This window comes from Rhipicephalus sanguineus, chromosome 4 (genome assembly GCF_013339695.2).
Source record: "Rhipicephalus sanguineus isolate Rsan-2018 chromosome 4, BIME_Rsan_1.4, whole genome shotgun sequence".
Taxonomy (NCBI): domain Eukaryota; kingdom Metazoa; phylum Arthropoda; class Arachnida; order Ixodida; family Ixodidae; genus Rhipicephalus; species Rhipicephalus sanguineus.
Genome location: NC_051179.1, coordinates 53070371 through 53084072, shown reverse-complemented (window position 1 = coordinate 53084072; position 13702 = coordinate 53070371). Strand labels below are relative to the sequence as shown.

The 13702-nt window shown below is 46.2% G+C and overlaps 1 protein-coding gene across 1 annotated transcript in view; it reads left to right on the top strand.

Annotated features, from left to right (window-relative positions):
* Positions 1 to 13702, top strand: part of LOC119391204 (uncharacterized) — a 571776-nt gene that overhangs the window by 255044 nt on the left and 303030 nt on the right. The window contains exons 10-14 of the mRNA XM_049415193.1: positions 590 to 649; positions 2969 to 3019; positions 4250 to 4297; positions 5694 to 5741; positions 8540 to 8596. Coding sequence (XP_049271150.1) covers positions 590 to 649; positions 2969 to 3019; positions 4250 to 4297; positions 5694 to 5741; positions 8540 to 8596 — 264 coding nt within the window. The remainder of the gene's footprint in view (positions 1 to 589; positions 650 to 2968; positions 3020 to 4249; positions 4298 to 5693; positions 5742 to 8539; positions 8597 to 13702) is intronic.

Sequence of the window (13702 nt, the reverse complement as noted above, 5' to 3'; positions counted from 1 at the left end):
GTAAAAGAATTATCGCACTCCTGCTTTTGGTTTGCTACCCTACACTAGGGTGAAGGGAAAGGAAGAAAGATGGAGTAAAACAAGCAGAAGAGCGTAGAAATAAATCAGCCGCGTGAACATTTTTATAAAAAAAATAGAGGAGGCGAGGAATGGGAGATCTATAGCCTCTCTAATATGCCACTCCCATGCAAATAAATAAATAAATAAATAAATAAATAAATAAATAAATAAATAAATAAATAAATAAATAAATAAATAAAAGATATGCTATCATTGTTAAAGTTGCGCTAAGCAGGCACTACGCCTACTTAGAGCAAATTTAACTCCTTAATTCAACAGCAAACAGGGTACTACAGATTCAAAATTATCCACAAGTTCTATACATGGGAAAATATGATTTGACGTAATTGTTTGAGAGAAGGGAAGTCATTATCCTAGGGCCTTCCCCGCGGCTCCTTCCTTTCACGCACACTCCTCTAAATGAAAGTCCTGCCGTTTATACCCGTAGTTTTAAAAATAAGTAATATCACACTCTGTATGTTACCTTGCCAATCTCGCTTACCTTATTTTCCGTCTCGCTTGCGCGCAGACACGTCGACAAAGATTCAGGAAAGGCCACAGGTGCCACCGAGAGTGCCCCTTCCAGCAAGTAAGTTTTTTGCGCAAAGAAAGGTTCCTTGAAAGGTGGTGTCTTTTTTTATCTTTTGATCCGAAATATTGCGTTGACATAGAGCATAAGATTGCACACACGGTAAAAGTAGGCTCCGGATTACTGTAAACGAGTACTTCGCGCAATGTGCGAGAAATTTATTTGGACGAAACTGAAAATATCGGTAACTACAGTGTCGCCAGTTTCTCCGCAAACAACGAGTTGTCCAATAATAAAATGAGATAGCATTGCGCTGTACATAAAAAAAATAATCCAGCAATAAGGTACATTCTGAAAACATATTTCAATATTCAATAAATGAAAAAAAGAGAACGGCAGCAATACGACGCATTCTACACACTTTGCAATTAAACGCAAGTAAATTACTTGAGTGATTTCAGCAATCCAATTATAAAGTTATTAGGAAATATACCGAAGGTAGCTACGACAAATAGTGCACGTTTCAAAACGTGTAAAACTGAAAATAGTGTATTGTGTCTATTGTGTTGAGGTAACCAGTACCACGACTGCTTTATTTCTCTATGTTGTGTAGCAAAAAAAAAATGCTAGTACTCAACAAATGATGACGCTAAATAAATAAATAAATAAATAAATAAATAAATAAATAAATAAATAAATAAACAGGAAACAAATAATTTTTTAAAATGCCCCCACCTTCCCGAAGGGAATCGTGAGGAAATGCGAATGCATTTCTTGCGCCGAGAGTACACGGCGTAGTAATTTTAATGGCGTAAAGCTGGACACGTCGACGCGCTCAAGTGTGTGCCTTTTGGGCGCCTCTTTCAACGAACGCTTCCTACGTGCGTTCGTAATCACCTCAGGGATGTTGCCACCGCCTTCAATGCAGCACAAACGCGTTTGGAACGCGCTGTTTTCAGGCTGTGCCAAGGCAGCACAAACGCTACAAACACGTTTCAAACGCACTGCATTGAGGCGGTGACGCAGGGAGGAGAGAGAGCGAACGGCGAGAGAAGGAGCGACGAAGCACTGCACCTACTCTCTCCTACACTCTCTCCACACACGCGGGATCTCCGCCGAGCTCCTGCGATGCGAGCGCCCTCACACGCCAGAGCGCGCTCCTCCTCTCCACTCACTCTCCACTATTCCACCCGCACCACCTGCTCCGGTCAGGGGCGAGGATAAGCGCGCGCGCCCGCAGCTGTTGCTATGAGAGAGGGAGTGAGAGCTGAGAGGCGCGCGGACAACGCCGGATGCCTCACATAGCCCGACTAAGAAATGCATTCGCATTTAAAACAAAGGTAAGCTCATTACTGAAAGTCCCATTTTCGCCTTTTCACCGGAGAGTTCACGGACACACATCTGCACAAGTTGTGTTCATAGTTCAACTCATAGCACGCCACTTTGCACAAAACGACGCATGAATACTTATCACAAACGCGTCTTTGATTCTGTTTCCACTAGGCAATCATTTAAGAAAATGAATTTTCCAGCGTAGCATGGCTCCTCTTGCGTTTGTAATGCAAAAAGAAACATGCATGAACATTATACACGTCATTTTACACATTAAATAACCTGCCCCTTCGAGAGACCTTTTCGTACACATTGGGACGGTTTGCTGCGTGCCACTGCGAGCGAAGAGAAAGCAGTAGGTGGCCTGTCCCCACTGCTGTCTAAACCAATCAAAGCTTTCTCATTTTCACGCATTAGTGTTCTGCGGAGAACACAGTTTGTGCTACAGAAACGTCACAGTGTACGCGCAGTCTGAGCGCGCACGAAGCACCCGCGTCAGTTCCCTTAACAAACACATTTCGAGGATGGCAGTAATTGCGCCCAGTTCGTTCTTAAATCGCGGTCGCTCTTTAAAAGGCTTTCGCGCCACACAATTCGATAAACAAGGTTAAGCTACTTTTCGTGACTTCGTTATAAGCGAACAAAGAGACGAACAAACGAACTCAGTGCTAACAAAGAAGCGACGTACCTTGCTTCCGACTGGCGCACGCGTTTCTTTACGTCACTGAATAATAAAATATAGTCAAGAGTACTTCTCGGCAGGAACATCGATTAAGTTAGAGACCTAGAGACCTCACGTTCTCTCCGCATAAGGTAAAAAAAAGAAAAAAAGAAAGAAGAATGTGTTCGTGTTTAACAGCGTTACGCCGTAATCAAGTAAGATGTAAGAAAAGCAAGCAGCGCTGTTAAGCGCTTTAATCTTTTCTTTCTTTTTTTTTATCCTGTGACTGGGCTCTCTTCACAGAAACAACGACAAGAAATAGAAGAAGCACTCATGAAAACTGCAGGAAATTATGTTATCCTTTTTTGTCTTCTTTTCTTTCGCAGGGCCGTACGGCGAGCGTGATCCCGTTCCTCAAATTCCAGTGCCACCATCGCGTAAGTTCATTTGGACGCTGGAGCACGCCAATAAAACTAATGAACGCGAAGTGCTGAGCGCGATGCATTCGGCTTACCCTCTGTTTTCTTAGACCGTCCAGGCTTTTATACCACGCTCCGACGACGCGCTATACGTCTTCAGCAGTCGTAACGATGTTATACAATTGTCCCAAAGAAAGTGTGTGTGAACATATTGCTGTTGGCCCGTTGACCATTCCGTCTCAGCTTTCAACTTCAGCGGGACTTGTAGGATTGCCAGCAATAAGTCTAGGGATTTTTTTTTCTTCGGCCGCTTTATTATCAGTACATTTCGGCAAAAAGTATACAACTTGTTTGAAGCCTATCGTGTTTGCTCGCGTGTTATACAAGCCATGCTTAATGTCGGCATCTGTTGATTATCGAGGTAACTGAAGGTAATTCGAGGTAATTATTGATAGCTAAAGCATATCTTTCGCATTTACGGCCAAAGCTCCAATGAATCGTTTTATATTACAGGCAATAAAGGGGCCTGCGCATGTTACGACAGAGAAAGAGAGAGACAGAGATAACGGTAAAGACAGGGAGCTTATTACCAGATGAGTTCGCCGGTTTGCTACCCCTTACTTGGGAAGGGGAAAGGCGTGAATGAGCAGTTAGGACAACGACGTTGTGTCGTTCGTGACACATACATACGATGCATAGAGACGCGCATCCTTGAGCATATTGTCACGTGGTTTGTTTCGGTGGGGAAAAAAACGACATGCCACAGGTTCGAGTTCAGAATTTAACACTTTACCAATTGAATTAACACTTTACTAGTGGGGGGCACAATCTGTCCCCCCCCCTCCCATTAAGCATAACGGCGCGCATTGTCATGGGTTGTTGCATCAGAGCTGACGAGACAAGTCCGCCATCCAGACAGTGTGCCATAGTGTAGGTTCAAGAACATACTGAACAAGTGCTGAGCTACCTCCTTGTCGGTACGACAAGGCCCCCCACTGTTCAGCTCAGAATATGTATATGCAGAAACCCGAAGAAATACAGCAGAATATAAGAAGACAAGCGCGCTTCTGGGCATTTTGCATAGTTCAATTTTGTGTTCACGTATTTTGAGCTAACAATAAGTAGCACATTCTCCACCTTACAGTTACCTTCTTCATGACCGTAGTGCTTCATAGTACCGCAGTTAGGCTCGCAGACAGTGTTTTCTTCGTTCAATTCTCACAGTTGGTTCGCACCGTTTCATTTCAGAGAGCACTACCAGCAACGTACATCGCCCGCCTTACGGAGGCAATAAACGTGAGTGCCGACGAGCTACAAAGTGTAAACAATTTTGTTGTCTTCGCATTATTTCCAGAACTATTAACGAAGAAAACGATGGAGAAGCGTTCTTTACCGTCTGTAGTGATTGCAGTGTGGTGAATTGTTGCTGCGTAACGATTAATCTACACCAAGTGTACCAAATGTATATTTCATGGAGACGGAAAACCAACGATACGAAGATTATGATGCTTATGATGTGAAAGTTATATTTTGTAGCGATGGCTGTTATACTGACACCTCAGGCGCATTTTTTCCGTCGCCGCCGTCGTCGGCGTCGCCGTGATGTTCCGTATAAAATCCAAATAGATATCAACGCCCCGCGCGTCGTATGTTCTATGCTGGAGTGAAAGCGTGCAGAGGGCTGCCGACGATTGCGGCTCAAAAGGAGAGGAAAACGCGCCGGCCGTCTTCCGTCACGCGAAACGCCCATAGGGGTCCAGGAGGAGATGGCTACGTGACGGCGGCAACAACATCGTACTACGAGCGGCTGGGCGCCTTAGCGCGCGCCCTATCTTGACAGGGATCATGCAAACGGCTCATATCTTTGTACGTAGTGTGTTCTCACCCCTCAGTCTACGTTGAAGCGATATACAGGAAAAAGGTCGCTCCGCTCGCTGCAGCGGCCACGTTTCCTTACGCCAGTGTTTTGTTCAGTTGCGCCAGGTCGGGTGCTAAACGAGGGCTGCTAAAGGAGGGCAAGATTTCACTGCTAGCCTTACTTCATACCTTGCGTCGAACCTGTGACTTTTTTACATCATAACCATCATCATCACCTTTGTCTTTGTTCAGAAAGCTGTCGATGCCCATAAGACGGTGATGGCTATTATTTAATATAGGTGTTAAAAAAAGTTATGAAGAAAAAGTAGCGAATACAGTACAATAACAACAGCTCTAACGAGCACTGCATAAATTGACAAAACAAAGTGCTAGGGAGCAGTTCGTAAAATTGAAATCTTCACGTTGAAATGTGAATCACATCAGTGGTTGGGAACAAGCACAGCACTCGCGAGCGTGCGTGCATACAAGAGCCGCGGAATCTTCCATTTCATTCTTAAATTCACTTTCTATAGGAGTGCACATGTTGTGGTGGGCAGTGGTGGTGATTGGGATAATGATGATAGCTGAGATCGATGATAATAATAGAGGTCGTCGGATAGCTGACAGTGGTCAAAGATAATAGCATATAGTTTTGGCTCGGTGAGTTGTGAGGCGAGCTCACGAAGCGGCAAATTACGCTACTTATTTAGCTACATCAATTCGACATTCGGTCTGCTAAAGCTTGATGTGCCAACAAGTCATATGGTGCTTACAGCAAACGTGTGCTAAATGCTTAGGAGTTGACTGGAATTTTCAACTGACTTTTTTTTTTTAGCGGACAATCCTGGACCACCGAGATGGCCAGCATACCCACGACCACCCTGTACGTATAAATCATGATTTCATAACCAGAGAAAAAATGCCCATTAAGCGCTGTCCTCTTTTAAATGAACCAGGTGTCGTATTCACAAAATTTCTGACGCCTTTTCTACGAGAAAATTTCGGCCTACCTTAATCGTGAAAATGCCATCAGCAAATGTGGCCGGCCTTAAGAAAAAACGCTTCCAAATGGATAGACATGTGAATCGGGGCCCTAGCCCTATATTTCGAAAATGTGGTGCTCAGTCATGTGCAGCCCCTGCGCAGTATAGCAGGACAGAAATAACTAGATCATACCGACCTTACTATCATACCGATCATACCAACCTTACTCTCTCTCCCTGTTGAGGCGAGGTGACGAGGAGTTATTTCTGATTTTCAAAAAACACGGGTCAAGCTCTAAGGCAAGACAGAAGGAAGCCTGAGAATGGAGCTGTTTTATGATTACGCAAGATGGGACGGAAGGAACTTTGTTCCGATAGTTTGAGTCGAGAGGTAAAAAGAATCGAGTGACTTAAAGGGACACTAAAGGCAAATATTAAATCGACGTTGATTGTTGAAATAGCGGTCCAGAAACCTCGTAGTGCTGCTTTTGTGCCAAGGAAGTGCTTATTTTGAAATAAAATCACGTTTTTAGTGGTCCGCATCGCGTTAGCGCGCTTCAAATCTCCCGCCTGAAAATACGACTTTCATACGTCACTGCTGCCGTGCCCAACGTTGCCCCCTTTTACTGCGCGGCCGCCGACACTAGTAGCAGCCGAGCGGAAGTAGCGGGACCCACAGTAGCAACAACGGGCGCTGCGGCAGAGACTTGCTCGGATGGGCACATTCAAAGCCTTCAAGTTGCGGTTGGTCTCGTAATCCTCAGTACGAAAGTGAAGCGAGCACACACGCAGAGGTTTTGACAGTTTAGCACACTGGCGCAATGGCATGACTCTAAGCCACTTCGAGCGTAAGGGTTCATTCCACGGCACCCAGTAAAAAGACACACCGGTTCACTTGCTGCAGCACTGGCGTTGTGTGCCATTCGGGCATCCGGCAATATCACACGCATGCGGCATTTTGTCGAACTTTCTGTCAGAGCGACTTTCACGAGCGCGTAAAACACGCGCGGCAGTACGCGATCCCGAAACTACCACTGAGACGGGCGAGGCGCAGTTGGGCGAAAACGGAACCTTTGAACCACGCGCGCCGTTCCCCATGGCAACGCCACGGAGGTTTTGTTTTCCATGAATCAAGCGGAAACGAAGAAACAGCATTTTATTACGTCTTTTGATGCTCGGAATGTTTTTTTTTTTACTGCTGCTAGTTTGATTACTAGTGATTTTATTGTAGGCCGACTTCCCTACGTCATCGGGATCACTTCGAAAATGTCCCACTCGTGGCGCTCATCATGTGATACATTTAGCTTAATTTCTCGGTAAGTAGGGCACTGCTGTTGATAATATTGCCGTTTTAGAAGTTGTCATACATTGGGTTTTCACTCTGACATAAATTGTTATTTGCCTTTAGTGTCCCTTTAAAAGCTAAAGTCTTGTTTGTGAACTTCTGCAGCATCTCAGAGAGCGGGCAGCTCTTGCTTGAAGGATTTTGCTAAGCTCGCATCCGCAGCCAGCTGCTATTACCTTCGGCCGCTACCAAAAATGCCGCTTATGGTGTTTAGACGCACTGTGCTGTAGTATATACTGATCTATTTTTCTATATATCATCGCCTCGCAAACGTCTATCAAACCTTCCCGTACGCAATCTATACGTAGCGCCAGCCACCGTGAGGTGTTAGCCCTGTGTTAGTTGTGTACTTCGTGATTCTTTTTTTTCAGAAATACCGCTTTAAAAGACAGTTTTTCTTTCTTCGTTTCGTCGTTTTCCTCCTTATCGCTTTCAGCTTCCAAACGCCTTTACGGTGTTTCCGTGACGGAATACAAAAACTGCTCGCAGCGGGCGAGCATGACTATATGCTATGGGCCAGACATTACAAGTAAGAAAGTTGGGGGCTGCCGTACCACTAATCCAGATCCCGCTGTTCTTGAAACAAGACCACTAGATTCCTAAGCCCTCTCGTTTTAATACTGGTCGTCTCTAGAACCCTGCCCGTCGCTTGTGCGAACGACCAGATAACCTCGTTCACTACTTCCTAACTTCTTTCAGTTCCCGAGTGGCAGCCCCAGGATCGCAATTTTGAATTTGCGGGACTTTCTTCATCCCTAAAATCTCTATTCAATCTTATAACCTAACTGATTTAATATACCGTGATCCCAGCTAACAATTCTTTCTGCACTGTGGAGCCGCAAATAGAGGAGAATTATGCCTCTGCTGATTTTGCCGGTGTACTCGCAATGCTTTGCAGTTCCAATTGAGACTATAATCATGTACTTCAAGTTATAAGCAATTTACTTGCCGCTGTTTTCACGAAATTATAGTTCTGGAGTTTTATGAAACTGCAATAATGTGACCTCGGACTCAGGTGTACCCTGTCGTGAAAACCTGGCGCAACGCTTCCAAGAACACCACAGTAAATCTGTGATCACCTGAGCGCATAGCTATCAATGTTTATAAAGTGACGTAGCATTACAAAGGAAATATTCGTTTCTCTTGTCACATCAAAGAAGCCTTATAGACCATGACCGATCAAACCTACATCTTCTCGCTAAGTGCCGATCAATTACTGAAAGTCGGTTCGCTGAAATTGGGCGATAGCAATAAAGATATCGCGTCGAGATAGCCGGTAGCCTGAATGATGCCGATATATTGTGCCGTTTTGTCTCAATAAACATCATTTATCCTTGTTTCCTTTCCCATCAGTTGGATATGGAGTGCCCGTCGGAAATATACAAGTGCCCACCACCCCAAAACCACCAAGTAAGTTTCAGTTTGCGCTTATATTTATACAGTTCATGCATATAATTGGAGTCCTCCGTTACAACTCGCTCTAACAGAACTTCCTGAGTGACCGAAACATTTACACGTACTTCAGTTGGTTGTGCTCGGTTATTGCATAGTTCTAGTGAACGGAACACTGCTATTTATAAGCGCTAATTGCGAAAAATAATATCAAATCTATTAGAGAACTCAGCAACTGTTAGTCAATGTGGCGTGCCGAACAGCAGCAGTCTGATAATTCTGCGGAAAAACAACGCCAATAAATGTGGAGGAAATCTATCTATCTATCTATCTATCTATCTATCTATCTATCTATCTATCTATCTATCTATCTATCTATCTATCTATCTATCTATCTATCTATCTATCTATCTATCTATCTATCTATCTATCTATCTATCTATCTATCTATCTATCTATCTATCTATCTATCTATCTATCTATCTGTCTGTCTGTCTGTCTGTCTGTCTGTCTGTCTGTCTATATATATGTATGTATGTATGTATGTCCGTCTGCCAGCCTATATGTATTCATAGATTAATGTTATATAAACATACCCCATTATATATATATATATATATATATATATATATATATATATATATATATATATATATATATATATATATATATATATATATATATATATATATATATATATATATATGTATATTTAGACTACAATGTATTGCATATCTATGGTGCGATCTTGTACGCGTTCCAAAATGAGCACGGAGGCGTGGCGTTACATTCAGCCGCACGTGACCGCACGCGATTGGTCAGTGCAGGGCCGTGACGTATGTCGCGGTTCACATGGGCCATTCGCGTGCGGCTGGATGTAACGCCACGCCTCCGTGTTTCTTTGGAATGCGTACAAGCTCGCACCACTAATCTATCTAATATAGGCGTATACCTATCAACGTCTGCCTGCTTCTGTCTACGTGCATGCCGTTCTGCTTCTCTGACGCCTTTGATAAACTCTGATGTTTTTCCACCTTCTTCTCGCCGCGTACATCGCTCACAATTTCTGCTTCGGCGCCGCCTTTCATGACGAAACTCTCGAACACGTGTAGCTACTTCGCGTTGACGACCTATCGTAAAAACGACGAGATGACATGACGAGGAGATGGTGCCGCGCTCAGCGAAAGACAAAGCGAGATAGACACGGAGAAAGAGAGAAAACGTTCGCGACAAGAGAAAAAATACCACCGACGGGACAGCAGAACGCCTACGCGGCTCCCCGTCTGGCAGCCGTATTTTCCGTATATGCGCACCCGCTTACACAAAGCACGCGCACATAGGCTTTTCGAGCAAACAGGGTGAAAAATGGCGCGGGCCCATACTCCAAATGGATCCGCTGACGTCAATGGAGGAGTGGGAATGTGGAAGAGAGTGAAAGCCTGGAGGCATTTTTATTGTACTAGGGGCGCTGTAGGAACAAAAGCAAAAGCAGTAACCAAGGAACGCGGTATTGATGCTCCAGCAGCTCACGCGCAAAGAAATACGCAAGTTATAAGCCGCGAACCACGAGAAAGTTATGTTAGAAAGAGAGAGAGAGAGGTGAAGAGGAGGGCGAGTCAGCGAGCACATCGCGAGGCCATCTAGGCAACATCCGGACCAAACCACCACGCGACCATCATTTGCTGGCCCGGGGGCTTGGACGGAAGGAGAAGAGGGCAAAGACGGAGAAGGGGTAAAAAGAAACTAAAATAATACGACAGAGCATTACGAAAACGGACGAGAAAACCACGCAGCAAACGCGTTCTCATAGAAAGGGACAGCCTGTCCTGTCGATGCTCTTCTCCTCGTCGCTTCTTTGCGTTGCGAAGTAGCATACCCTTTTTCTGAGCACGCGCGCGGCGCTGTCTTTTTTTCCCTCTCGGTCGCGCGGAAGGCCGGTTCCTGCGAGGCCGCGTCGCTTGTCTTGCGGGTGCAAGGCGCGCGTATACGCCAAGATTCGCTTTCGTCTTCGGTGCGGCAGGAAGAGGGTCGAGGGAGGGAGAGACGGTGGGTGGGTGGGAGGAGACGGAAAGGACAGCCGGTGAAATATGAGCCACTCGTTTGGGTAGAATCACGTCCGAGCGGGGGAATGTGGCGCCGCGTGCGAGACGGGTCGCCGCGGAGTGGACGTCAGGCGGTTCCATCTGGCCCGGTATTCGAGAAACTGCGCATGCGCTGTCCCATCGTAAAAAAAAAAAAAAGCGAAAGAGAGAGGCAGAGAACGAAACTCACAGGGTCCCTTATGAATTCGCCTAAGACGACTCGAAGGCGAAAGCCATCTCCCGCTTTTTCTTCTCGGTCGACCTACTAATCCCTGCCCCGATCCTCGTAAAGCCTCCTGCACCTAACGAGGTCTTGCACTGCCTCCGGGATCAGCCCACCTTCCACCAAGCGATGATATCATGTGATGACGTCATCATGTGACGTAATCGCGTGATGGCGATTTCTTGCGTCACTCGTGTTTGACGCTGACGGTCAGTTTTCGTGCTTGATGAGGCATCTAGGGCGCTCGCCTTGAAAAGTATGGCAGACAACTCAAGCAATGAATTGAGATTGAATGAAGATGTTACTGTTGTACCACCTAACGTCCAAGAAAGGCAACATAGCCAACAGTTTCGATTATTTAGCCAACACTAGCAATTAATTGACTATACTATCGGACATTTGGCAGTAGTTAGTTATTACTAGTCAAAGTTAGCAATAATTTAGTCGGCATTGTATCCAGTTCGAAATCAAGAAGACATAGGCAAGGGAGAGGCACGCAGTGAGAAGGCAAGATAACCGATTATCATTAAGGGTAACAGGCTGAATTTCGAGACAAGGCACACGTGGCAGGGTGCGGCACAAAGTGCGGCAAGTTAGGTGGGCAGAGGAGATGTTAGGTGGGCAGAGAAGTTTGCTGATATAACTTGGTCGCAACTAGCACAGGACCAGGTTAATTGGTGAAATATGGGAACGGCTCCTGCCCTGCAGTGCGCGCTGTTTGACTGATGCTGATGATAATGGTGGTGGCAGTGTTGGTAATAATGATGATAACCAATACATGCTAACAATAGTCATTGTTTAGCCAATATACAAGGGAACATTAGCTAGTGCTAACCAGTAATGGCAGTATGTGAGCAAACAGCGTAGCTGAATTTGGTCTGAAGCACCATGGTGAACTGCCGTCCATAACTAGGCTACGCCGGCCAAATTCGCTTATTCGCTTATAAGTTCCTGTCTCTTAGTTCAGCTTATTATCCAAGCACTCCTGTTTCTTCACAAACTCAGTCAATGAGGTTGGAAACCGGATCATAAATGGGGAGCGATATGTCCGTACAAGATACCGGAGTCGATTCTGAGCTCTAAAACATCTGTTGTTTGTGCAGCATGGTTTAAGAACGCCATACTGCCGCTCCTCGCCCACGCAGTACTCCTCGCTCGCAACTCATCTGCGGCCATCGCCTCGGCTACGGCGTTTCATCCCGACGAAGGGAGACTCGCTTTCTCGCCCGATCTGAACTCCCTCTTCGGCTTCGCCTCGGGTCCCGAGAAGAAGGACTCCGTCGCGGGAGCAAACGCCAGGTTAACGCTGCGGGCGCCGCTGGGAGAGAGAGAGGGAATAGGGAAAGGAGAGACAGAATGTTGAGTAAACGGCATATCGTTCCACGAGAAAGGAGTCTTTCCTCGGCCTCCCTAATTTAATTCCAGAAGTCACCCGTGCGCGTGCGGGTGTTTCTCGAAGGGCGGCCTGCCGCTCTGTATTGACGCTGCTATCTCGAGGGATGCGCAAACATCACTTTTCATAGCGCAGCCACGCGCGCAGTAACGAACAGCCTAACGGACAGATAAACAGATAGCTTCCTCGCAATGCGCCGACACGCGCACATATGGAGGACGAGGCGAGGCGCAGCGCTGCCGGCTCATCTAGCAACACGCCTGCTGTGTTGCAGCCAAAGCCACTGCCGAAGCCACTGAACGTGTGTGCGTGCGCAACCGGATGAAAGGAGAAGCGCGTTATAAGAAGGGTTCGCGGGCGGGGTTTCTTCGCCTTGGCGGAAACGAGGAACCACTCTTCGCTAACTCTTGCCGAGCCATTTCCCCAAACGCTCGAAGAGCCTCGCCACTTCGGGCTGCCTGCGGCGGCGGCGGCGTGGGCGTCGTACGTTGCGACTCTGTTTACCGTAAATCTTTGCTAATGCGACCCAGCGCGCCCCGTTGTCGTTCGCTCGGAGGCGCGTTACTTTTGCTGTTCTTTTTTTTTTTGCATGTATAGAACTAGAAGAGCTCGTTACGGTAAGGGCTGCGCCGGAAGCGCCCCGAGCATGGTCGTGGGAGCGAAAGGATGTCTGAAAGGAGAAGGAAAAATGTGAAGAGGATGATGAAAGTGGGAGCGTTCCTCAATTAACCTTTTTTTTTCTTTCACTTTTCCTTTCACGGGCTTCCAGAGCAAGCCATAATTGGTCGTTGCAAGGGTCAGTTCATCGCTCCATTCCATCCCCTTCCCTGTCCTTCTCGGGTCGTTGATTGATGCTGCGGTGAAGGCCACTCCACAACCACTTCATCCCCCACCACCCCCTCGCCCCTCGGTTGACTGTATGAGCCCACACTCCCTTGGAGTGCCATAGAGGCTGGAGAAATCGCACACAAAGAAAAAGGTCCGTCAGTGATTTACGTACAAGACACCGATCGGACAGCGGGAGCAAAATCATGGCCGCGAGTTCGTTGACCTCGGAACTCTCCTTGACTCGTGATATCAATCGACATTGACAGCCCGTAGGCTCCCTATAATTAAGCAGTTTTGCTTAGGATGTTACTGGTATCTTGTGACGAAGATGGGCATGGTTCGTCGGCTGCATACGACATTTGCGTTGCTGGTTGTCTTGTCCGCAAATTGCTAAAATTGTTCCATTCAGTTAGCTCGGTTCCTAAGAAATACGGAACGGGAGATATACACACGAGAAAAATGTTTATTCAAACTTGGCTTCGTTTACCCTTTAGAGCAATGCTTCTTTTAAAACATTTTTAGCACTGAGCTTGTTTCACAGAACTTTAACGTGATATTTATAAAGATACAGAGCATGGAAGCAAACAAATAAACAACTA